General features: G+C 34.9%; 1 protein-coding gene and 1 long non-coding RNA gene across 4 annotated transcripts in view; one reads left to right on the top strand and one right to left on the bottom strand.

Annotated features, from left to right (window-relative positions):
* LOC108697229 (kin of IRRE-like protein 3) overlaps positions 1-26,403 on the bottom strand; it is an 872,472-nt gene that overhangs the window by 22,521 nt on the left and 823,548 nt on the right. For 2 of the 3 annotated variants that reach the window (XM_041571296.1, XM_041571298.1), the window contains exons 12-15: positions 22,514-22,712; positions 8,839-8,874; positions 1,674-1,781; positions 156-265 (exon numbers count right to left, since the gene is read on the bottom strand). In XM_041571296.1, the coding sequence (XP_041427230.1) occupies positions 156-265; positions 1,674-1,781; positions 8,839-8,874; positions 22,514-22,712 (453 nt within the window). The remainder of the gene's footprint in view (positions 1-155; positions 266-1,673; positions 1,782-8,838; positions 8,875-22,513; positions 22,713-26,403) is intronic. The other variant, XM_041571297.1, reaches the window with a different exon arrangement.
* Positions 5,803-8,571, top strand: LOC121396421. The gene is made up of 2 exons (XR_005963034.1): positions 5,803-5,904; positions 8,367-8,571. It is a non-coding gene; the product is annotated as an uncharacterized LOC121396421 (long non-coding RNA).

Raw genomic sequence — 26,403 nt, 5'->3', positions numbered from 1 at the left:
ACAACATGTACTTGTAAAATAAAAATAAATTTTTAATGCTATTACAATATTTCTAGTACCCATGACATTATATATGTAAGTATATTTCCATCACTACTGTACTAGCTACATGCATTCATAATTTATAACAATGGAGATTAGGTATCAGATCTCACCATTATCTGTTTAATTGTTGAGTGGTCCTCTGTTTCTCTCCCTGTGGATGGTTCTTTGTGTACAATTTCAACACGTATGTCATTTTTGGCTGATACCACTCCTTTTAGATCTGAATAGAAGAACTGGAGTTTAATGTTTGATAAAAATACTTTAAATCCTTCAGAAAACAAGGTGAAAGTTTGGTACCAAACGCACTGGGGCTCATTTATAAGTGAACATATTTGTCCTGCGCATGGTTATGCACAGACTTATGCCACACCTTTTGTGGCTGAGAAAAAATTAGCAAAACAGTTTTGCAAATTGCAAAGTGCTGTCAACTTTATTTTCGCTCACAACAGCCTCACACAGTGGCCACATTCACGCAAACACCCATCTCACTTGCAAACCATTCGAGAAAAATTTGTCCGCAATGCACATTCGAAAAAAAAGTGAAAAATGAAAATATGGGCACAGCAGTGCAATAATTTAGCATTCAGAAAGTGCAATACAACCATTTGCGACTAAATATGCGCTGTGCGAACTTTATAAATTACCCCCACTGTCTTATCGTGTAATAATGTATTGACATATTCCAGTGGTAACTGGGAAACCTTAATTTACTATGCATTCACCTCTACAAAAATTTGCATTATTTCTTTGGAAAAGGTAAATGCTTCCTTTCTGCCTTTTTTAGAATGCATATATTAGATCAAACTGTATAATGCATAAAATATTCCATAGTTACATAAATAAAAGATGATAATGGTAAATTTTCATGTAAATTAGTGTCACCAAATGACAATAAAATAAACAAAGGCTTAAAAAGAATCCTAAGTGGATCACAAAAATGGACCTTATACTCCCATACAGTCTACGAAAAAATTAGAATTAATCTGTGTACATAATGCACACACCGTTTGCCAGTAATAGACTAAGGCATGCTTTCATTTCAAATGCCTAGATTTAATATGTTTAATTGCATTTGCATCACTTGATTTAATTAAATTGAAATGCTTAGCATTAAACCCTTGAAATATTGAATGTATACCACACAGAAACTATATTCCTACATCCAGTATATGTCTGTCATAGTGTATAATGCTAATTTGGTGTCAGTCTTGTTAAATGGATGTTATTGTATTCATGTAAAATTAGATGTAAAACAGGGGCTTTAAGACTAATTTGAGATTTGATAAACATCATTATGCTAATTGTTTTCAGGCATTACCTCTATAGTGATTGTATATAACAATGACACAAGAATGTATTTACAAAATTCACAAGGACACAAGGAAAGGACCAGACAAGGACGCAAGGAAAGGACCAGCAGGGTGGCTTTCAAAGCAGAAAGGGGTAATCAGTGACATAGAAACATGATAGTATGCACATGAGGTGCACAGCGAGTAAGATGAAAAGAAAAATATAGCATTCAGAAACAAGTAGTATGGGTAGTCAGGCTATTTCTTAAAGTAGTGCTAGATGGGATTTCTAAGTTTGGCAAAAATAACAGAAGTCACCAAAGTTTGCAAGACACTTACTCCTCTGGTTCCGTGCACAGCAAAATGCAACAATGGTTGCCATGAGAACCAAGAATGCCACACCAGCTCCTACCGCAACCCCGATAATGACAGTAACTGGTACAGACTCTGTTGAAACAGAAGAAAAAGACAGTTCATCTTGTATTTTTGTTTTACGCTACTAAAAGAAATGATGAGGACAGAAAAAAACATCTGTTGGTTTACAATAAAAATATTTACTTCTCTGAGCTTTCAATTTACTGTCACAAACAGGAAACATCTTTGACATTCTTGTAATCAATGCTATGGCCTTGATACACTTATGACGTATCCCTTTTCTTCTGTGAAATTTCTAGTCATAGTCAATAGTATGTTCACAAAAAAAACAAAACAAATATATAGCACAGTTATAGCATATACAGTTTAGCAGCCCTTTGTTATAAATGTTCTGAAGCTAGATTGAGCTTATACATCCTGGCTAAAAGTTGGCTTAGATGATCCAGTGATCTAGATATAAGAGCACATATAGTTATAATAACCACTGTAAAAGACCAACTCAGACACAAAAGGACACAGAATATATGGTACATACTATACTAATAGCTAGTGTACATGATTGCACAAATATATCTATAAATATATATATACACACACACAAAGGACATACATAATTTTAATACATAGCTGAATAGCACTTGTCAGTTACCCAGAATTAATTTAGAGCATTGTAGTTACTGTTGAAAAATGTGGAAACCATGCATTTTACACCATATACTGTATAACAGCATAAGCATTACATTTAGGAATGCATTGAATCCATAATTTTTTGATTTGGTCATATAGTGAGTCCTCCACAAAAGATTTGGCTCAATATCAAATTGGATCCGGGCTCTAATTTGCATACTTATATTTGACAGAAAGAAAAAATTATTCAAATTTCGAGATTCTAATGAACAAGATCGGCAGATAAATCTTGTTGAACTTCAATAGGAGGGAGTCAGAGGCTTTAATTAAGCTATTTTATATTCTGACATTTTTAAAATATTCAAATATTTACAGACTCATTGAAACAATGTTGTTTTCATTTTTTTTTTTTTTGGGATTGAGTTGCAACAAAGCCCAAACATGAAAATTGACAATTCCCAGATCCTGAATTCATTGCCTCCCTAATTACATTACAAAAAGTAACAGTTAAAAAAATACATGTATTGTACACATGCAGGTTTTAAGCAGGCATGTTTCCATCATGGGTTTATACAGGTGGCTACACATTCTTTTAAAAAATACGTAAAAGTATTTTAGGCACTAAAGTGGTCAGAACCAAACTTGGTTGCAGCAGCAAGACAAATATGATGTGTCGAACAGTACAAACAGGTACTATCAATTTACATTTACTCATGAAAAGAAAGACAAACCTTTATTTAATTTCAAGATAAATTGACCTTTTTCTTTTTTTATTTCACTATTCCTCCTTCTATTCATGGGATCCTATTTGTCTGTAAAGGCATTATTAGTTGTCCTTATCTAATTGCTAATGACAGGAGGAAGAGAAATGTAATGTGCAATATGCAATTTCAGATTCAATTTGCCATGTTATTTACCCACAAGTCACTGTGGTGAATGCAGTGTTGCACTAGCTGCCATTGCATCCTATGTGTTTAAATAAGCACAATTCTGTGTGCAGGGTTAGACATTCAGACACATTTCTTTACAATGTTTGGCAAAGTAAGGGCTCTTACACACTAGCATTCGCTTATGTGTTGCAAACACATGGGGGCAGATTTACAAAATTCGAGTGAAGAATATTTTTTGGGTACTTCGACCATCGAATTGGTTAAATTCGTTCGAGTTCGAACGATTCGAACGATTCGAAGTATAAATCGTTCGACTATTCGACCATTCGATAATCGAAGTACTGTCTCTTTAAAAAATACTTCGACCACCTACTTCGGTAGATAAAACCTACCGAAGTCAATGTTAGCCTATGGGGAAGGTCCCCATAGGCTTGCCTGTGATTTTTTGTTCGAAGGATTTTCCTTCGATCGTTGGATTCAAATCCTTCGAATGGTTCGATTCGAAGGATTTAATCGTTCGATCGAACGAAAAATCCTTCGATCGATCGATCGCAGGATTTGCGCAAAATCGTTCGACTTCGATATTCGAAGTCGAACGATTTTAGTTCCCAGTCGAATATCGAGGGTTAATTAACCCTCGATATTCGACTATTGATGAATCGGCCCCATGATGAGCATGAAAAAACATATATTACGTTTAAACACTTTTTTTGACGCAGCTAAGCACATTTTTTTTTGTTCCAAATGCAACCCTCTATTCTATTGATAGTTGAACTTGTGTCAAGCACAAGACAATGCTGCATGCTGCGTCTAAAAAAACGCACTCAAACACAAATGGAGTAAAACACAACTCAGAACGCCCAACCTGGCAAAATATAATGGCAGAATATAATGGAATCAATTCTCACCTGCATTTTAACTCATTTCAAATGCATAAGAAACTCAAGAAAAAATGTAAGAGCCCTAACGGTGAATCAATTCCAAGACTTGCCATTAATTTTGCTGTTTGCACATTTGCACAACTCTGTGGTTCACCTGCATCAATAGGCGTATTTGCACATGATCTGGAACAGTATGCAGGATGGATGCACTGGTACTGAGTCCAACTATAGGTAAGTGTGAAGCATGTGTTTGGATATAAAAAACTTTTATCATTTATGTGAATATAAATGAGCCCTTTGAAAATTTAAATACACATTTAAATGTTTTGTAGCTGCATTACTTTCATTGTGAATACCTTTTTTGAAAATAATTAAGACCACTGTCTTTTTAAGGCGCATGTCCACCACAAAAGAATCAAGCAAAAAGTGCTATAACATTTAGAAAAATTAGGTGAATCCATTTTTTGTCAGTGCTACTCTGCCTTACTTCCATGATCACATCAAGTAGGTGTGGGTGTATTTGAGGTGCACTATAAGATCTCTGCACCTGTGAATCATGGTGACACTGTGTGGGTTTGTATTTTGAAAGTAAAACATATTTGCAAAATTTTAGTCATGCAATTTAGTCTGCTGTTTTAAGGGACTGTGGGTCATGTAGATCACTGTGGGTACTATGGGTACAATATACTCTGGAAGTGTGGTTAACACTTTGTTGACATGGCCAGAAGTGGTGAGGTGATTTTGACATTCTTTATGAATTACAACCTCCATACACCTTTTATTTTTGCATAGGTCCCCCACATGTCTGGTGCCACCACTAACTATAAACTCATATGAGTTAAAATTGTTAATACCTGTAATCCACTCATCTGGATTCTGCCTCCAAGAAAACTTTTATCACATACTCACAACTAATTTAATATATAATGCTGTATTTATTCCTATTTCTTTATTTATTTCAAAATTAAATATTTTCTAGCGTATTCTGTAATATTTGTTGAACTTTACATCAGTGGAATCATATTAGAATATCATAACTTCATACTTAAAAAACTAGTCTTTAATAACTATTTCCGAAAAATGTTTACATTTCTACAAAACATCACTGTTACACTAAAGAGTCTAAATCTAAAAGTACTATATTGACTGTGTTTTATACAATTTGGCACTAGATATAGAATGTAAACAAATTCTTATTCTAACTGATGACATTTTTCTCAGTATCAGGCAACAGCAATATCAAAAATTAAAGGGGCGAATTCCCTAAGAGAGGCAAATTCGCTAGAGACCGCTTTGCCCACTTCTCAACACTTCGTCAGGTGTAAATTCGCTAGGACAACGCTAATTCACTTTAATGCAAAGTTGTGTCCAGGGAGCTGAACGCTGGTGAAATTGCGCTAGCGTTACTTCAGCAAGCAAAGCGAGTTTCGCTAGCGTTGGTTAATTTGCATAAGGCGGGAAGTGAAAGTTGAATGGACGTATATGTTGCAGCAAATACATTACATTACACAAGCCCAGGGAACCTTAATAAAATAAAATAAAGATGTTATAATGCCCTACACATGAGCCTAGTGTATAGTTTATGTGCCATATGTTGGGAAATGTAGGGGGAAACCCAGGTACCCAAAAAAGTTTTTACGGTCTTTTGCAGGCTATCACCCCTGAAAAAAAGTAAAAGACATCAGTGTTTTTTGGGACTAAGAAAACTTCAACTTTCAACAAAAAATTTAGGAAGTCCTGTCCATTCCATTGCAGTGCGCCTGGTCTGAGACAGCGTAGGCAAGTCGGGCGAATCAGGTAAAGTAAGGTGAAGTAAAATCCACATCTTATTGAATTTCCAGAGTTACGTCCGTTTGGCAGAGCAAAAATTCGCCTGGCGTGAGATTGCCAATCAACGCTAGCGTCTATCTCCTTCGCTAGCAAAGTGATGCATGCGCCTATTAGGGAATCAACGAAGTTCCGAAATTATGTCACGCTGGTGAATTTTCGCTACCGTTAGTCACTCCGTCCTTTAGGAAATCTGCCCCAAAGTGTTTGAAACTGGTAAAACTGGTGTGTTTGCTTCAGTAATACAACTATAGTTCATATAAACAAGCTGCTGTGTAGCCATGGGGGCAGCCAATCAAGCACAGGATACACAGTAGATAACAGATAGGTTCAGAAGAATTCTGTTGTAAGACAGAGCTTACCTGTTGTCTGCTGTTTATTCTGTGCAATTTCTCCTTTTTCATCTTCGAATGGCTGTTCCCCTGGCTACACAGCAGCTTGTTTATACAGTATAAACTGTAGTAGAGTTTCTGAATCAAACACACCAGTTAAACCAGTGTAGCACAACAGTAGATTATATTTTCATTCCTATTAAACACTTTTCATTTTTGGTGTTAATGTTCCTTTATATAATAACAACAACAACAAAAAAAACATGTCACAAGTAAATATCATTCTGTGCAGAGATGGGTTTTGTGCCAAAAAAATAAAATAAAATAAAAAAGAAATAAAAGCAGATGGCCATGCACAAAAAGAACTGCATACTTGCAGCCTTGGCCACAGCAGGTGTAAAGTACAGGTGTGCATGCTTTGCTTAAAGCATGCACCAAAGTAAGAAATGCAATGGGTCCATTGGTAGTGGGTGCAAGAAAACATAGCTGCAAATGGAGTTTTGGAGTATGCATGGCGTTTTAGCACATGCAAGTTTGCACATTATTTTGATTAAAGCTATGTTATTTGATATAAAGCTAAATATTAAATGATATCCTGAGTCTTTGGTGATTTGGGGCCTATGACATAAGAAACAAGCTCAACTTCCCGCTGCTTCACAACCTAATAAATTGTTGTACTTCTGAGTGTAAACTTGAGTGTATGAGTGATATTATAAATGCATAACAACAATCTTATGTTTATTTGTATGTGAAAACTTGTCTAAATGCACTGGGCAAATATGAATATGGGCCATAACCCAAAGCAACCAATCACTGATAGATTACTCTGGGTTACTATGGGTTTATAATGATCATTTCCCTAAGGAAGCCCGAGAGTAGTAATGACCACATAATTGTCTTATTGTTTGGTGTGTGGCTACAGTAAGCTATAGTTGCAATGACCATTTCGGCAAATAAAAAAATGAAAGGGCTCCTCAAGTGAAGGAAATGGTGTACCTCAAAAAACTTCCTATAAAGAAACAGGAGCTGGGATTTCCGGTTCACATACAGCTCTAATATTTCATAGAGAAGAATGCTTCAGTTTGGAACATATTAGTAAGTACATATATGTGTGTGACACGCCAATACAATTGTTATGGCCATGAACCACAGCACAGCATTTTGGTACTATCCTTGGAAAATTTTAGAAAAACAAGCTTTTCTTTCTTTCAAAACATAAAGGGATCATTTACTTTCATACACATTTACTTCATTCTTATGAACAATTACATTATGTTTTATTTGTTTGCAAAAAGTAATTCCATATCTTTAGAGTTCTCTCTGGTGTGCATGATCTCACCATTGGGTGTAATTAACTGGGCCCTTTTGTTTAATAGGCATGGACTAATTACTCACACTGAAATCCCTTCTGTGTCATACAGAAGCAAAAAAACATAGGGATAATGTTTTAGCATGAGGTACCAATTATTTAAGATGAAAACCGAGCAGCCAATAATTTCCTGCACAATGGTATAATTTTTTTTGTCGGTTTAATATAAAGAAGCTATTCTTTCTTAAACTAAATTAGTTTGGTTGCCACTGAAACTTAGGCTAAAAGTGAGAACAGGCATATAATTATATAAGTTTCTCAGCAATTACCTTAATTTTAAGGGTTAAAAAACGTTTGCCGCAAGTATGTCTGCAAACACAAACAGTTTACTTTCTATAGTATAACTGCACTGATGAACATTAGTAATACATTAGTATTTATTATACACCACAGTGACTTGCATTGGTGCTTATATAGCATTCAGGTCCCATACCTGTATATGGCTTTCTGGTAAGCACCTGGCTAATGGCAGTTAAGGACCCAGCATCTTATATATATGTGTGTGTGTGTGTTTGTATATAATCTTTTTGGGCATTTCCAAATACATTACTAACACATCTGTATTACAGACAAGAGAATTAGCAGTCAGGAACTAAACTAAACTATAGGACTCAATTTGTAATTTACACTTGCTAGTAAGATAATCTGGAAACATATACATTGACTGTGAGTTAAAAAAGCAATCTTTATGAGATTGAACTAATACATGTGTTCTCCTTATTTTTCAACAGGATAGCATTGACACAGTGCACCATTCAGGGACCATAACAATGGAGAAATATGATCCAGGGTTTGCTGGTCCAGGAGAGGCTCCCTGCCTGAACCCAATTTTAATATATGTCTAATTTGGTCTAAAAAAGGATTCAGTACCTCGGGAAACATGAAATGACAAGTTGTAAAAGAGATTGTGTGTATAAATAAAGTTGCATTTCTTTACATATCATATTATCATAACAATAAGAACCTGATCTCATTTAAAGAAACATGCTGCCATTGTGGAAATAACATTCTCTGACAAAGCACAAAAAGGTGTGAATGAAACATAATTATCTAGATCTAAAACAGTTGTAAAAGACGTTAGGAATCCCATTCGTCTGCCCAATGATGTAAAACAGGTGAAGACATCATCTTGATAAGGCACCAAAGTAGACACACATTGAAAATGGGTTGGTGGATATTCACCTGGACATCATGCATCCATACCTGGTTCCATACTCGTTCCTGACTGCATGTTCGGACCTGTTTAAAAATAAAACAGGTGTCTATCGCCTTGAAAGGCTAAAGTTTTGGCATGCTGCTAAACAACTCTAATTATTCAGGGCTAAATGCTAGTATTGTTTCAGAGAATACAAAAATGCTTCCCAAATATAGACAAATACAAGAGGTCCTCTGTACTCAACCCATTATTGATATATTTAAGACAGAGACATTTTGTGCATACTACTACTGAAAAATGCCTTACCCTTTAAACAAAACAGGGATCGTTTGTCCATAATGGCAATATATTTAAGCTGGCCAACTACGTCAAAGTCATCCCATATCTGGCCAGTCCTACGCTCAATTTTCATCTGATTCATTAAGAATTCAATTGCTTCATTATACATTTTACAAAGGGACTAAGTTTTACCTGCAACTTACTCGCTGCTTTCAAAGTAAAACTCCCAAACTTGGCTGCCCTTTTATTAGGGCAGTGGGATCACCTGACTATAGCTGGGAAGGGTGGGAGCTACAACATGGAGCTGGTCACTGCTCCTGTATAACTATAACAAACAAGGGAAAGTTGTGCTCACCACTATTTTTTAAAACCATTAGGCGGGGTGCAATGAGGCTGTGACCTTTGACATATGGCCAGCTTAAATATATTGCAATATATGGACAAACAATCCCTGTTTTGTTTAAAGGGTAAGGCATTTTTCAGTAGCAGTATGCACAAAATGTCTCTGCCTTAAATATATTGATAATGGGTTGAGTGCAGAAAACCTCTTGTATTTTGGTCACAGCCTCATTGCACCCCCACCTAATGGTTTTAAAGATTAGTGGTGAGCACAACTTTCCCTTGTTTGTTCTAGAAATATAGACCATATACCATAATATGTAATTAAAATGTATATAAATACAGTATATATATATATATATATATATATATATATATATATATAATATATAATATATATATATATATTGTATGTATGTGTTCGATTAAATGAACAGAAAAAAATCAATTATAAAAGTAAAGATGTTGAAATACATTTTACTCAAAGAAATTACAATGTTCTGGCTGATAACTGTATTTTACTCTTTTTAACGGCAAAAACAAAACTACAGTAAATGTGAATTTATTTTGACATTTGGGGCATCCAACTGATTTATAGTAGCTGCTGATTATACCTGTATATGAACTGAACTCAAATGGTTTGTATTGTCAGTATACATATTTGTAAAGAGCCAGGCCTTGATGCTGCAGATTAAAACAGACTCTGAAGGTGACCATACCAACGTAGGGGGTTCTTCACAGTCAGGACAGTGAGGTTGCGGAATGCACTGCCGGGTGATGTTGTGATGGCTGATTCAGTTAATGCCTTTAAGAATGGCTTGGATGATTTTTTGGACAGACATAATATCAAAGGCTATTGTGATACTAAGCTCTATAGTTAGTATAGGTATGGGTATATAGAATTTAATTAAAAGTAGAGAGGGGTGTGTGTATGGATGCTGGGTTTTCATTTGGAGAGGTTGAACTTGATGGACTTTGTCTTTTTTCAACCCAATTTAACTATGTAACTATGTAACTACATGCACAGATAAAATCAATAATCTGCTGGCCCAACAATACATGTATTATGGATTATAGTGAGTTTGAAAAATAGGCAGGTTAGAATATTCCATCTGGTAACACATCTAGTCGGCCAGTGCATGGTACATCAGCACATGAGGAGTCTGAACAATAGGAAGGCAACCATATCATATGTGGTTTCTTGTACACTATCCATCGATTTGGCCCATGGGCTGATCAGCTAAAGAGTATAAGAGATCGGCAAAAAGTAGACTGTGCTCACCAAATACGACTGATTTTTCCAGTATATAATACAAATGGAAAAATCTACACAGAAAATGCTTCTCACATGTACAGATTGCAGACAGGAATACATGATAAAGATGCTATTACTAGAATTAATTTAGGAAGCATGGTTATGTCATTGCATGAAAATGATTATAATATTCTAAGTATAGTGCATCCATGACAACAATAAGATATTTGGCTTAATTAATGTCAAACTGTATGTTGACCATTAGTTTACCCTCTTACTGTAAATGGCTTTCTAAAATGCATGATGCATAAATAAAAGAATAATCTTATGGCTAGTATCTGAACAGATATATCATAGTGTACCTTTAACAAAAAAAAAGAAAATTGACCAGATCAAAGTTTTCACAATCTTATAAGTTTATCCCTGGTCATATTAATTCAGGACAATGGTAGTCTAGATAGAGGTGGTGTTTCCTATCTCATTTTAATTCAGTCTCACTTTCTTTAGCATTTCTTTAGTTGCTTCTTAAAGTCTCTTTTCACTGTTTGATTCCTGTATTGAATCGTATCATTCCTCAGTGTCATATATTTCTCCTAGACTGGAAATGAGTTTATACAGGGAAATGTATAAAATATGCTAGCTAGTATTGTGATTCAGTCCTTTAGAAAGTATATTGGAGAGCCTAGCCAAAGTTTTTATTGAAAGGGAAGTACAGTATCAGATCTGTATATGCAAAAAACCAAAACAATACAGAAATGGAAAGCCCCTTTTCTAATATATAAACCACAGTGTGAGTGAGACCAAAGACTAGATCAAACGAATCTGGATTTAAGTCAAATATAATGTTTTTGACATCTGACCAACAAGGCCCTTGTCTGTGCTTGGGTTGGAAGGTGCCCAAGGCTAATTGCAAACAGTTTATTTAGTTCAGATTCAATCTACATGACAGCGGCATCTATAATTCAGACATTAATTAGAACTCTCCACCTGCCTGCCCTATTATTTAATTATGTCTGCACTTGCTTGGAGACTCTCCAACAGTCAAACATCTGTTAACCCTTTCTCTGACAGAGTACAAAATAGCAGAGTTTGAAAGATACTTCCAAAATCAAACAGTCAATCTATTGTTTTGGTTCTTCACCCTACCCTGCACCAAATTAAAATCAAAGAAATACATCCGTAGAATGAATATACTAAACCCATTTGTGATCTTTGGGTGCAAAGCATACATAGATTCTATCTGTCATGGAGTTCAGCAAAAAACTTTATTAATTTACAAACTGTGCTACGGTACTATCTTACATTGTTCTTGGTAGCATAACTAGCACAGTTGTGGAGAAGAAGGGATGTGACATAGGTCTTAAGACTGTTGGATGTCCTTTCCTGAAAAAAGGAATCCATAACTGACTCAGGTTTACACGCTTTTTCCAGCTATTCATTAGGTAGTTAAGCCTGAATCCCATCACAGGGACACTTATTTTACAGATTCTATTCATGTCATGAAAGTATGAACACAATCTGAATGTTTCTTCTGAAGAAGTATTATGTATTTATAACCTGGACCTTCAGACCAAGCTTTTGAATGCCAATATCACAACTCCTGTTACTGATAATTTGTTCATGCAGATATGCAATGCTGAGGACAAATTTTCACAAACGCTTCCAATGAGAACGCCAAAAGGTTACGCAAGTCGATACAATTGCGGATTAGTGTGTTAGTACAGTATATTCATCTTATGCCCTTTCAGAAATATAACAGTTTGCCAACAACTGTATTTTATTTGTATTTGTAGTTTCACACAGTGAAAAAAATATCTAAAATAAGCTGAGAATCCTTCTGCTGACATAGATTGATGCCTTGCTTACACCTCCTTAGACATCTTACCTATATGAACCAGTGTGAACAGCAGAATATATTAGAGCCAATGCAAATGTAAAGTACTCCTCACAGTTTGAAATCTACAGGGCCCCACCTGATATCTTAAAAATGATAATCTCTGATGGAAACACTGAAAAGCCAAAACTGAAAATGCTGTTTATAGCATATGCAGCTTTCATAATGCAGGATAATATTTCCAATTTTGTTAAACTATCAATTCAAATTACTTTGTCTCCTATCCAAAGTAAAGAATTTAATCAAATTCAGCACCTGTAACGTGCATTTTAAAAAATAATCATTATTAAAGGATATTAAATTATAAAATGTTCTTGCATAATTGTCCTAAGTATACAGGATACTGTATACTGTCCTATCCAAAGTAAAGAATTTAATCAAATTCAGCACCTTTAACGTGCATTTTAAAAAATAATCATTATTAAAGGATATTAAATTATAAAATGTTCTTGCATAATTGTCCTAAGTATACAGGATACCTTTCAGAAAAAATGTTTCAGAAATTGTCATTGCCAAGCATGCATTATGTAGGTCATCATCAAAAAATACACAAACTGCATTTCTAATAATAAATGATGTGGGAATATTCTATAACCATCCCTTGAAATGGTCATGTGATATATATTTTGCACATCCCAACAATCTTTGTTTTTCACAAGAGTCTATAATGAAGGGATTAGTTGAAAACCAGTCCTACATTTCAGAATGGTTCCTTTTATTGTTTTAGAAAAACTAAAGAGACATTCTTTAGTGGTATTAGATGCTAGTCCTACAAAATGTTGTATTTGCTAGTGATAACATTAAAAATGTGTATTTTATGACATCATCCAAACTACCTGGCCAACAATGTTTCCTTGTCTTCCTCTGGCTCATCTAGCAGTTACTGTAGGCATGTTCATTTAGGCAACAGGGGTGAACTTTATGGATCTGTCTTTTTTCAATCAAAAAGATTATGTTATACAGGTATGGATCCATTATCTGGAAACCCATTATCCAGGAAGTTTCGAATTACATAAAGGCCCTACCTTATATTTGAACCAAACATAGATATAATTAATCCTTTTTGGAACCAAACCCAACCTATTGGGTTTATTTAATGTTTACATTATATCTAGCAGATTTAATGTATGAAGATACCAATTATGGAAAAATCCATTATCTGGAAAACCCCAGGTCCTGAGCATTCTGGATAACAGGTCCCATACCTGTAATGTACGTATGTAAGTTACTAAATATATGCTAATCTTCTACAGCGTAGAGACATTAACTTTTAAAAAAGGGTAGTGATCATCTACAATGTGATACTGTTTACTAGAATATGGAGAGATCATAGGGGTATAAGTGGTATGCTGGTAGCAACCAAGACTTTAGGAAGACCAAGGTTTTAGGGGGGCTGATTGACAGTATATGAACTGAAGCCCATGCTACAGTACATGCTTCTTGTCTGTTTTTTTACTTACTGGCAAAGAGTTGCCACTCTCCACATTAGTGGTTAACCCCTGCAAGCTAAAGGTCCCTGTTTTGGCCAGTATGTTTTGTACAATGTATCTCCAAACAATATAGTAGCATTGTGGTAAAGTCTATGTCTAGATGGGTCTTGGTAGGCATTATAGTTTATGCATTTGGAGGCTAAATGCCAGAGTTGCATGCTAATATTAAGGTAAATTTAAAATTATTCAGAGAAGGACTCATAGTTTTTGCTGCAGATAAACACTGAATAAAATCAGCTTAAAAATAAGCCTTAGCAGTAAGTTTATGTAATGGAGTCCATATACACAGAATCATGGACCTAACCTCACACACACTTTACTTGATACACCGACGATTATTAAAACAGCAACAATTTCTGTACAACATTTCAGGGGGAAACCCCATTCCTCAGTACTTTGAAATAGAAAGTATATAAAATATAGTGAACCGTAGTATAACCATAGTAATGTGTTTATGTGTTAGCTTACCCAGCAGAACAAGGCTGTGTAATCCTCTAGTGAATACACCTCTTAGATTTCCTGTAGTATGCAGATGTGTGACAAATGTGTGAAAATACTGGAAAGATGGGGAGGCACAAGTTTTGTAGGTTTGTACAGTACAGAAATGAGAAAAGCTTTACAAACACCAATATCATTATCTACTAGCCATAGATCGTAATTGTGCCAGGAAATTGATGGGTATGTCACTATTAGGATGGGCTAATTTGTCCCGTTTGGCCAAAAATTTGGCGGCGACGAAATGTCACAGACACCCATTAGAGTCTATGGACGTCAAAAAAAATTTGTTGTGCGGTGAATTTTTTTTGCCGTGCGTCTTTTTATTTTGACGCACAACGCCATACAAGTCTATGGGCGTCATAGGCAAAACAAGGTGAAAAAATTTGCCCATCCCTAGTCACTATTACAATTATCATTTGCCTATTATTATTTTTCTCAGTGAGTAAAATTAATATGGAAGCTCATACTATAAATTAAACTCAAATTTAACAAAAATATTATGTGCAATTTTAAAATTGTCAGGTACATGTTCCCTTTAAATCCACATTTCCCAGCAAGAAACGAAAACTAAAAGTGCAGTGTGTAAATACAAGGAATGCAATCCACAAGCAAGAGATCACCTTGAAGGCACCTCCACTACATTACCCAACCATAATAACATTATAGACAATGTAATGAAGTTGCTGTGATAAACGGTAGCAGCTGTAATATGTTACTTGCCCCTCTGGCTTTGCTGCATTGCACAAGTAAGATACCAGCAAACAACAGTTTCTTTACATTCATCTTTTTCTGTTTTGTTTTGTGTTGAATTTGCTAAAACCATGGAATATGTAAATAGGTTTGAGGCAGGCTATATAAAAGGGTAAAGCCTGTAACATTTGGGAAATTGGAATTGTCTTTATTTCACTTTCAAGATCATAAAAATGCAGTATTCACTGGGAACATTATTTAGAATATTTTGATGTTAGTACAATTTTGATTATAAAATGATTTCAACATGAGTGCAATATACAAATAAAATGCATGCATTGGTGCCTTTTCTTACGAGGGAACATATGAAATACTCTCGGAAACAGGGAATGGATAGATAATACAACAGTTATTATAACTTTAAATTCCTACAGGAAAATTATCTCTTGGAAAATGCCAGTTCAGCTTGGCTTTCACTGTCACATGGTTTCCTTGCAGGCTTCTAAGTGTCTGTAAGCTTCAGTACGGGGGTCTAAGTCATGCACTACATTTGAGACAACAAGCTGCTCATTCTTATACTGTACAATATTGTATTCCTAGAGCCACTGTACAAGTACTGTAACTGCATCCACCTAGAATACCTAAAATCTTTCTTGGTCTTGCCATAGCTTTTTCAAACCCTTAGGGTTTTGCAATGTGAACTATTAACTCTAGAGGTTTCTTTTATCTGTGACATTCTCCAGCAGGAATGTCTAACCAAAAAAAAATTTGATTGAATGCGCTATTACTTTGATTCGTACAATTCGAATTTGTCCGAATATGAACCTATTTGATTGAAAACGGACCTATTCGGCCAAAAAAACTTTGACTTAATTTTGGTCTTTTTGAATTCGAATTTCGAAGTTTTTCAAATTCGAAATTTGACCCTTGATAAGCATAGAACTGCACTACACATACAGTGCTGCATGTTGTACTTGAGTACAAGGTGGAATGTATAGGCTATACTATAATCCTCTTCTCCAAATGATCTTTAAATCATTATTAAATCATTGGAATTTCATAAATTACTCCTTATGTGTCTGGTCTAAGAATAAATTTTATCTTTATTAAATGGCCCAAGAAGACCCACATTAATGATTACTAAGATTCATTGGTTCATACCAATAAGTGATTAACATGGCTTTGCCTACAGTCTCTATAGATGTCCATATGTCTATCCTGGTATAGCCTATAACCTCCCCAATGTCTTAATGAACAATCTGTTATATCAACAGAAAATATAGGTATTTCTGGACTTACTCTCTGCTGAAGCTACAAACAACACAGCAGTTTTATCGCTCGTGAGTAAAAGTTAGATGTTATGTGACAATACAATGCACACTTTGCAGAGTATAGCTTTATTTCACCAAGCATCTGAACTAATAGACATCCATTTTAATTCAAATATTTGCAAAAGAGCCTCATATAAGCAGAAAACAAAGCAAGCTACTGCCTTGTTTGAAAGACCACTGTACTCTTGCTACATTTTTTTTTTAGAAATATGACAGTTAAAAGAACAATTATCTACAGATTATAGATAAAAATGTAAGTCAAAGGTTTATTACCATGGACATGTGTGAAGTGAATATACAACTGAACATAGTTCTTCCTATATGAACATTTCTTTAACAAGGAGACTCAACCTCATTTATAATCAAGGTGTCTGTTCATTATTGTTTTTCAGGCATTTCATATAGATCCACTGAATAAGCTATAATGAAGCATTGATAGGATTAAACAAATTAACCACAATAGGCAATATAGGCCATGCAGCTGTGTAACGCCACATCTGATTATTTTTTTTATTTTTTTTAATTTTTACAATGCAAATTTTTTTTTTATCAGGGTATGCAATTATAAGCACAATATGCTCTCATGGTAACAAAAATGTTAATCTCAGCTTTTTTCATATGGGGAATTTTGTCCCAAGTACATTTTGTCTACAAAAAATACACAAAATGTAATTCTCTCTGGGCACATATGTAATTATGGCCAAATACACTGGTAACAAATATACTAAAGTCATATTTTTAGTCAAGAATGAAATCAAAATCAAGGGGCAGATTTAGTTTGTATCTTCTTTTTCCACAAATTGAACTTTTTTATGATAAAAATTCTACATTTATATAGAGGTTAAAAACAAGATTCTTCAACATTTTTCAGCAAAAAAGCATAAAAAACCTCTAGTATAAATTTAAAAGTCTACAGTATCATTTTGAAGTCAATGGGATCTGTCTTTATTCAATTGTATTTATCTAATTCAAGGTTTTAGATTTTCTTATTTTTTGTGCTTATAAACTGACAAAAAAATTATTTTTATAAATTTATTATAAAAAAACTTGTTCGATCGATGGATTTAAATCCTTCGAATCGTTCGATTCACAGCATTTAATCGAACGAAAATCGAAGTTGAAGGATTTTACTGCGATGGTCGAATATTGAGGGTTAATTAACCCTCGATATTCGACCCATAGTAAATGTATGTATGTATGGTAGAGAAAAACTCACACAAATACTTATTATTTGTGTGAGTATTTATAATTAACCCCCCAAGTTTGTGCACAAAAGGATATTATAAAATTATAACAAACATAATTTTGTAAATTATATTCAGTAAATGTAACCAAGCATTCTGTCTTTCACACTGTGTTCTGTCTCTCAGATGTATAAAAAAATCCATGTTACTGAACCAGCGATGTGCAAAGTTATTTACAGAATGAATTCTGTAAAAAAGCTTGAACAAAACATAGTAAGTGACTAGTGTGTTTCAAGCTACACGATTAATATTTACATTTTCTAAATATAAATATAGATGCTTAGTACAAAAAAAAATATAACATTTCACAGAATCCAAATAATGTCCCTGGCTGGGCCTGAACTGTGTGCTGGTTTAATGTGCAGCTACATCATCCACAGATCATATTGTTTAAATTGTGGCCAATGTGCCTAAGTCATGTCAAACAACCAAATATAAAATGAATTAATGTCAGGCCTTTGATCAAGATTTAGGGGGTTATTTATTAAACTCTGAATGCAAAAATTATGGAAAATTTGTGTTTTTATAAAATCAGACTTTTAAAAAATCACATAATTTATTAAACCCCGAGCATGGAAAAGTCAGTATCAGAAAATCTGGCATTGCAGACCTGTCAAGGTTGCATATAATTCAATGGGAGAAGTCCCAATGATTTTTTGATGTGCGCTGGGTTTTGTGTAATACCCCAAAGTTTTCAGACAAAAAACATAAGAAATCTGAGTTTTCGGGTAAAAAATCCATAAAAATCAAGAACATCGGATTTTTTCCCACAAAGAAAATTTTCTGGAAAATGTAATGATAAATAAGTTTAAAAAAATCAGAGTGGATTTGATTGGAGTTTGCAGCAGAAAATTTGATAAATAAGGCACAACAAAGTTTTTGTTTTAAGGATCAGAAAATGATTTGGGCACTGGGAATTACAATATTCAAACACTGAAGTTTGTTCATGTGCATTTGTGTCCAATTTGCCTTAATGGGCAGGCATAATTGCACATTTTTTAATGCATTGTACACAACTGAATCAGATATATCAGGGATCCCCAACCTTTTGAACCTGTGAGCAACATTCAGAAGAAAAAGGAGTTGGGGAGCAACACTAGCATGACAACCGTTATTGGGGTGCCAAATAAGTGCTGTGATTGGCCATTTAGTAGCCCCTATGTGGATTGTCAACCTGCATTGAGGTTCTATTTGGTAGTACACCTGGTTCTTATACAACCAAAACTCGTCTCCAAGCCTGGAATTCATAAACAAGCAACTGCTTTGAGGCCACTGGGAGCAACATCCAAGGGGTTGGAGAGCAACATGTTGCTCACGAGCTACTGGTTGGGGATCACTGAGATATATCATCACATTGTGGTAGCAATTACACTGGAATTATTGAAAAAAAATGCTTTATTGTGGAAAAAAAATCAACAACTTGCACCTTAAATTGCACCTTGCACACTGCACTTGCACATGTAAATTAGCCCTCTTGCACTTTATTCACTTGAGTGTTTGTCAGGTCTCAAAGGGTTTTTAGGCTTATTGTAATGATGGTTTAGATTGAAAGATAATATACCAATATCATCTCAATGGATCATATTTGTTTGATGCCTAAGGTTAGAGCTCCACGAGTGTTTTGCGTCGTATCATGTTGCCAACAAACACATGCAACAAGTCGGATGGAGTCGCACAAGTGAAGATATAATTGGACTGAATGAAAAGTCGGAGTCAACAACTACATGGTCCAGCTGTCTGAAGACGCTGTAGTGTCGCGTTGGATGTAATGTAGTTGTTATCTTCAACTTTTTATTCAGTCCAATTATATTTTTACACGTGCGACTCCATCTGACTTGTTGCAAGCGTTGGGTTGGCGGGAGTCAATCTGACGAAAAACACTCGTGGAGCTCCACCTTAATATTTTTTTATTTGTTTTTTAAATTTTTTGCTCTTAATTAGTGATGTGCAAAATTTTTCAGCAGGTTTTTCACAAGGAAAAAGACACCAAAAAGAGAAAAAAAATTGATGCACGTCAAAAAAATTGACAAATAGATTTCTTGCGTGAGTGAAAGGGATCAGATTTGCCCATCAATACTCATAATACATAATACATTTTTAAAATTAGAGTTTTTGAAACTCAAATTTGAATTATGACTTTTGCTGCAAAAAAACTTATGTTTATAAGTCTGCAAATTACATATTATATAAAGGCTATTCATATTAATGGGCAGTGTTATCAATGGTCGAAAAGTGAATTTGATTTAGAATTTTTGAGTTTTGAAATTCACACATTCAAATTTTAATCCACCCATTCGAATGTAAGTTAGAATGTGAGATTTATCACACCTCTACCATGGAAACAGTCCTAATTAGAATATTCACCACCTAAAACCTGCCGAGTTCATGTACAAGTCAAAGGTCCGTTGAGCCATCTGGAGATGTTAATAGCCTTCCTGACATCCAAGTTTCGGGAGAGAAACTTGATTCGTATGAATCATATACAGATCGAACCGAATGTTTGGGTCAGAACCATTCAATAGAATATTAGACATTCAAAATCTTTCTTAAATAACCTACCAGTCGAAATGTGACTATATTCGAATTTTAAAAAATTCACATGAAATTTAAATTTGACCCTTGATAAATGGGCCTCTAATTGTGTATCTTGACATATACTACATTTTTACAAGATTATATATTTTGTTCAAGTTTTTTTACATTATTCATTGTGTAATTTAACACATCACTGCTTCTGTTAAATGGGTTTTATTCTTTACGAAATTCTTTACGATATGTAAGAGTTTAGGTAGCTGGGATCAGTTTTCCTGGGGTAACACAGCCCACGGCACAAGCACAACTCATGAGAGTATAGTCTCTTTTTGGCAGTTTATTGTCTCTTGCAGAAAAAATAAACAAAACAAACAATTCAAAATAAAATCCTTGCCACTTAATGGGCTTCTAACTAATACAGGTCAGTTTTTCTAACTAACCAGGAGAAGGCCTATCGCCTGTCTCCCCAAAACAAAGAACATACAGGAAGATATAAAATCCCAAACCTTTTGGTGATTTCAATCCCTCTCACACAGGCAGCTTTCCTATGTCTTTTCCCCAGCCAGGAACTCTCCACTCTGGCTTGAGCTGCCTCTTTAATTAACCACCTGAAATACATCAGTACAACTCAAAACACCCGGGCTGGACTAGCAGTCCCGGAACCACTCTGTTAGGAACCTGGGGCATAAATAAGCTCCGTCCTGGACTTTCCCAGGTATCCTAGTAGTGACCTCACCACAGATAGTACAGTATGTTTGGAGAGAATGAAGTTTGTGATATTATTATATAATTTTGTGCACAACCCTCATTCTTATCTAAAAAAATACAGCCTTTGCATATTTTTTATACACAGCTGGCCACATTTACATATGCTCGAGTGAAGGAATAGAGGAAAAACAACTTCGAATTTCAAATGGTTTTTTTGACTACTTCGACCATAGAATGGGCTACTTCGACCTTTGACTACGACTTCGAAACAAACATTTCGAACTAAAAATCGTTCGACTATTCGACCCTAAGTAAATCTGCCCCTTTGTGTCCAAACAGTTTCTTAAATACATTATTTTTTTGTAAATTTAAATTCCAGTGCTGGACAGAGAGACAGGGATTATTTTTCTCTTTGAATATGTTACAATGGATGCAATAAATTTAGTGCCCTCCTTTTCTGATCAAGTATCTATGACATAAGCAATCAAATAAAGGAAATGTTTAATGCTATAGCAATATTCTTTTATCATAAACATAAGCAATATAAGATAATACTATTTTAAAAAGAGTATTGCTCTTTTAGATGTTATCCACAAAAGGGTTGATCTTTTATTTATTTCTGTATTTTAAACACCAACAGTAAGTCTGGACAAAAGATTCCCTCCCTATCAAAGTTTCACAGTGAAGTGGTTAGCCAATTTGTTAAAAAAAGAAAAATAATTGAAAAATTTTCTCTCTATGAGGTGTGCTACTTTCAGCTTCCTAAATCAATTCTATGCGAATATGAACAGTTATAATAATTTGCCTAAAGGCATTTATAATAGGAAAGGTGGTGGGAAACATTGCAGAACAGTACACATAAATCCAACCTGAATAGTTTCGATTTTAGGTCTGATATCAATATTTTGTGAATTTCAGTATCATGGCTTTATGATACATTTTCACTATATAAGTACTACTCCTACAAGGCTGCTTAGAGAATAATTTCTGCCCTATTGACCAACAGTTCTGGTAGTTGTTTTGATGGGTGATCACATCAAAATAAAAAAAGGGGGGGGATTCTCAATCTTTTGTTGTTTTTTTATCTGCTTGATTATAAATATCAAGTTATAGGTTAATAAGTCCATCTTGGTCAGACCTCTGAATTATTAGACCCATAGTTTAGGAAAAGAAATGAGAGAAAATTGTATTTCTCCATATGTTACTAGTCATTTTGCTAGATGCACAAACCATTTGTGAATAAGTAATATGATCTCTGGGCCACTATGCCAGCCCAGCAAGAAGCTTACTGCTGCTTTGCAAAAGATAAGGGATGTCATGAAACAAGCAGCCAACAGAGCAATACAAACTAAAAATATAATGTTATCCTACAGTTTTGTAAATGTCGTGCACATGTTCTTTCAAGCAAAATTAAATTACTATATATTATAGACATGTCTTGAAAATTGCATTTATTGCTCACCTTGCTCTTTAAGACGAATGATTTCTGTGTCAGATCCAAAGCTATTCCATGCAGTACAGTTGTAGATTGTTTGAAAGTCAGCCCGCACTATATTGCTGATGGTCAAAGTTGAGATAACACCCTCATCTGTGCTGATTGTCTCTACAGTATATCGTCCAGATGTCCCAGATTCTAGAACATTCTCTTTCCACGACCAGGCCTATTGAAAAACAATAGAATTAATTATATATTTGTGGCATGTTTTGACTTTGTAGCAGCTTGTGATAACTGTTAATGTACGTAGCACTAAGCACTTGAAAATGGCAGTTGCTGGCATTTTGGCAAGATTCTGAAAAAAGTAAATTTTACTTTCTTTTTTAAATACAGGGATGTATCTAATGCAGACTTAAAATATCTAAGCAACTTTCAAATTACACCAGGGCTCTCTACTACCTGTCCTGTGTGTCTGAGTTGCCAAGCAATTCAATATGTGAACTGAAATTGCATTTCCACTTATGGAATCATGGAAGATAAAGAAATTATTGAAGGGTTTCATTTTTCTCTTTCAACCTACAATTTTAAAAATTTGGTTAACAGAGAAAAGTATATTTTTCTTCTAGAATAAACTTAAAAAACCGAGAACCAATCTTGGATTAACCCAGTCATGTCAAAATACAGTTTATTGCCAGTTCATGTTTCCAGACTATAATCAGGTGAACATGTGAATCAGTTTTTCTTTATGTGGGAAAATATCTAGTTTTAATGTTCTCAAAAAATACACATTATTATAGATATGGGTATATATAATTTATGTGAAAGTAGAGAGGGGTGTGTGTATGGATGCTGGGTTTTCATTTGGAGGGGGTAAACTTGATGGACTTTGTATTTTTTCACTTTTTAACTATGTAACGTTTCCTTATATTGTTTAGGACAATTTGCTAGTCCCTTTATAATGCTGGGACAATGATGATATTTTGAAGGGAAATATGCAGCCTCTTGTTTTCTTAGTTGGGAAAACTAAGTTATAGTAAATAGAAATAGAAAATGAAGAATTGGCGTTTGGCAGTATGATGTAGTAACATTAGGGTATGTTTAGATTAGTTTAGGACTGAGGCTAAGGATTACGATAAAGCTTTCTTGTTGTATACATGTAGCTTATACTTTTCATTGGTGGTGTAGTTAGTTATACAGTATGTCACTGATGATGGGCAAATCGGTGCCATTTCGGCTCGCCGTAAAATTAGCAAAACAGAGAAATATTTAAAAATTATTTTGACGCGACAATTTTGACAAAAGCGACAGTTTTTATACACGCAACTATTTTGTCCCAATGTATTAAAGTCAATGGGCATCTGAATAATTTTGACATGACAATTTTATGCACATGACTATTCTGATGTGCGTAATTTATTTGCTGTAATTTCGTGAGTTTAGTGAATTTATTCACCCATCACTTTGGGGCAGATTTTTCAAAGGTCGAGGTGAATGTTCAAATGAAAATCAGCAGCTGGATTCTAGTGGTAGAGTCTTTTGGACAGTCTTCATACTATCTCACAGGCACCTCTGCAGCCTACCAGCATAAGCCTTTTATTGGAGACTGTCCATTGCACCTTCTACACATTAATTTCTAAACCATCATAATGCTCTAACTACCCTCTTCTATCCCTTATCAATCTTATGCACCAAACATACTAAACTACTAATATCCCCTCTCTTACTTTCCTATCCAAGATTGCGCTCATCAGACCACTATCATTCTCAAACGGCTGGTGGCAGGAGTCGGTCAACACCAGAAGCACTCAAAAATAAGCAGGATCTGGATCAATTTCCTCTTCCTCGCTTTCCTGATTTTCCTTATTTCTCCTATATCATACTCTCTCTGCATTTGAAATTATGTGAAACATCATAAATAGATATTGTCACAAGTATGGATACTAAAAAAGGACAAATAAATATGAATTACATTACAAGAATAATTCTTGGTTTGCAATTATGTTTATTACACACTGTTTCAGTGTTTGAGAACATGAATTAAGCCGGAGACTGCTGCCTATTTGTTTGTGTATGTAGGAAGATAAAGTAAAAATAGCAATGTGAGTTCTCACCTACTCAGCTGACAGCCCTCAGGGTTTTATATTGACAGAAACCAGATCAAAGATGGCCTGGTTTTATTTTTGGATACTGAACAAATTACTAGTTGCCTTGTCTCAGCAAAATAATATAGCATTACACTATGTTGTCCTAGCAATTCTGCATAGGAAGTTCGGAGCTCCTAAATGCAAAACCTGGACTTTGTGTGCTTGCGCTATGGACAGTGCTAGGAGCTATAGTTCAGCTGCGGGGGATAAAGCAAGTTGTCTGCTCGGCTAGGAGAGCCTTGAGCCTTTGAGGATGTCATCACATGGATGCCTGTTCCAGCTCTGTGTGAGCCTGCCAGCTCTGTGTGAGCCCTCAGGTGAGTCTGCCTGTTGGAGGATAGAGGAAAGGATTCAGCTGTCTCCTGTTCTGATACAGGCTTTGTGTGTGCCTGCCTCGTGGGAGCAAATACCTTGTCCAGCAGGAATAGTGTTTGGGCAGCTAGCACTACCTGGTAACAATGGTGATCTTTGGGGAAAAGGGAGTGAGACTCTTTGTCTGCCAAAGGAGTAGTGCAGGACTTTGCCTGGCAGGGAGGTACCAGCATCGGACTGTCAAAGGTTTCCCAGGGTAGTGGGTCATGCTACGTGAATGCATATGATTAAACTGAATGTTAACTTTGCCTTTAAACTTTGTATGAAGTTAAAATTGTTATACAGCACTGTGTGTGTATAACTGTTTTCCGAATGGGGCCACCTGCGGTTGTATTCCCGGATCCCATTAGGTGGAGGCACTACCAAGAAAAGAATTTCCCATTACCCTTTCACCTTGCAAAGGGGACTCAGGACCTGTATTTGTTAATATGGTACAACCTTGGCACCAGGGGGGTGGTCAAGAGGGAGTTACACACACATAACAGGTATTCTTAGATAAAGTATATGTTCTTTTGGAGAATTATTATACTTATTACAAATATAAGAATATATAGAACTATCAAGGCAGAAAGGAATTTTTATGAATCTTCATCTTTATACCACAAAAGTGGTATAAAGGTGATACCTTTATTGGCTAACTGATATAATCATAGCAAGCTTTCAGAACATTTTAGTTCCTTTTTAAGCTGATTACACATTTGGAAAGGAAACCCCTTTAAAAAAAAAATCTGCAGCAATGTATTGGAAAAAATTGCAAGTGAGTTTTTATATTAATATTTTTTATTCCCTTTTATTACTCTTTAATGAACTTTGTCCACAAAAGTTTGAAGCTTTTCAGTTTTTTTTTACTGAAACTGAACTATATACGCAACTCTTTTGCAAACCCCCATCTATAAAACATTTTCTTCAAAACATTATACTTCATGCAGTAGAGCTATTATTTTATTCCACTAAAATGTATCACCAGGTATAACCCAGGAGAATTAGAGGATCTCAGTTTGAAAAGAACTGTGAACAGTTTTTGGCTTTTAGCAAACAGAAGTAGCAAAAAGAAACTGTAACAGAAATATAGGGTTTAAAGTCCATTGTGCTCAATTATCTAACCGCAACAGTAGATATTACCAGAACATAACTTTCAGATATCTAAGCAGTCACTGTATTCTTAACCTAAAAAACAACTCTTGCACAGTTGTTGTTTTGTTTTTTTTTACAAAACCTCAGTTTCTGGCCTAAAATGGAAATCTTCTACAACTGAATGTGGGCATGGATTTAAGCTTTTAAAATGATTTCTGGGGAAAAAAAGGTATTAATGGAACTGAAAATAATCTAAACCACAGTATATCCAACTGAAAATATGCAAATTTTCAGTTGGAGAAAAGTTGCACTTAAAAGAATAAAATT

The sequence above is a fragment of the Xenopus laevis genome, chromosome 7S (assembly GCF_017654675.1).
Source record: "Xenopus laevis strain J_2021 chromosome 7S, Xenopus_laevis_v10.1, whole genome shotgun sequence".
Lineage (NCBI taxonomy): Eukaryota > Metazoa > Chordata > Amphibia > Anura > Pipidae > Xenopus > Xenopus laevis.
Note: the sequence above shows the minus strand (reverse complement) of the source record. Positions and strands in the feature narration are given on the sequence as shown.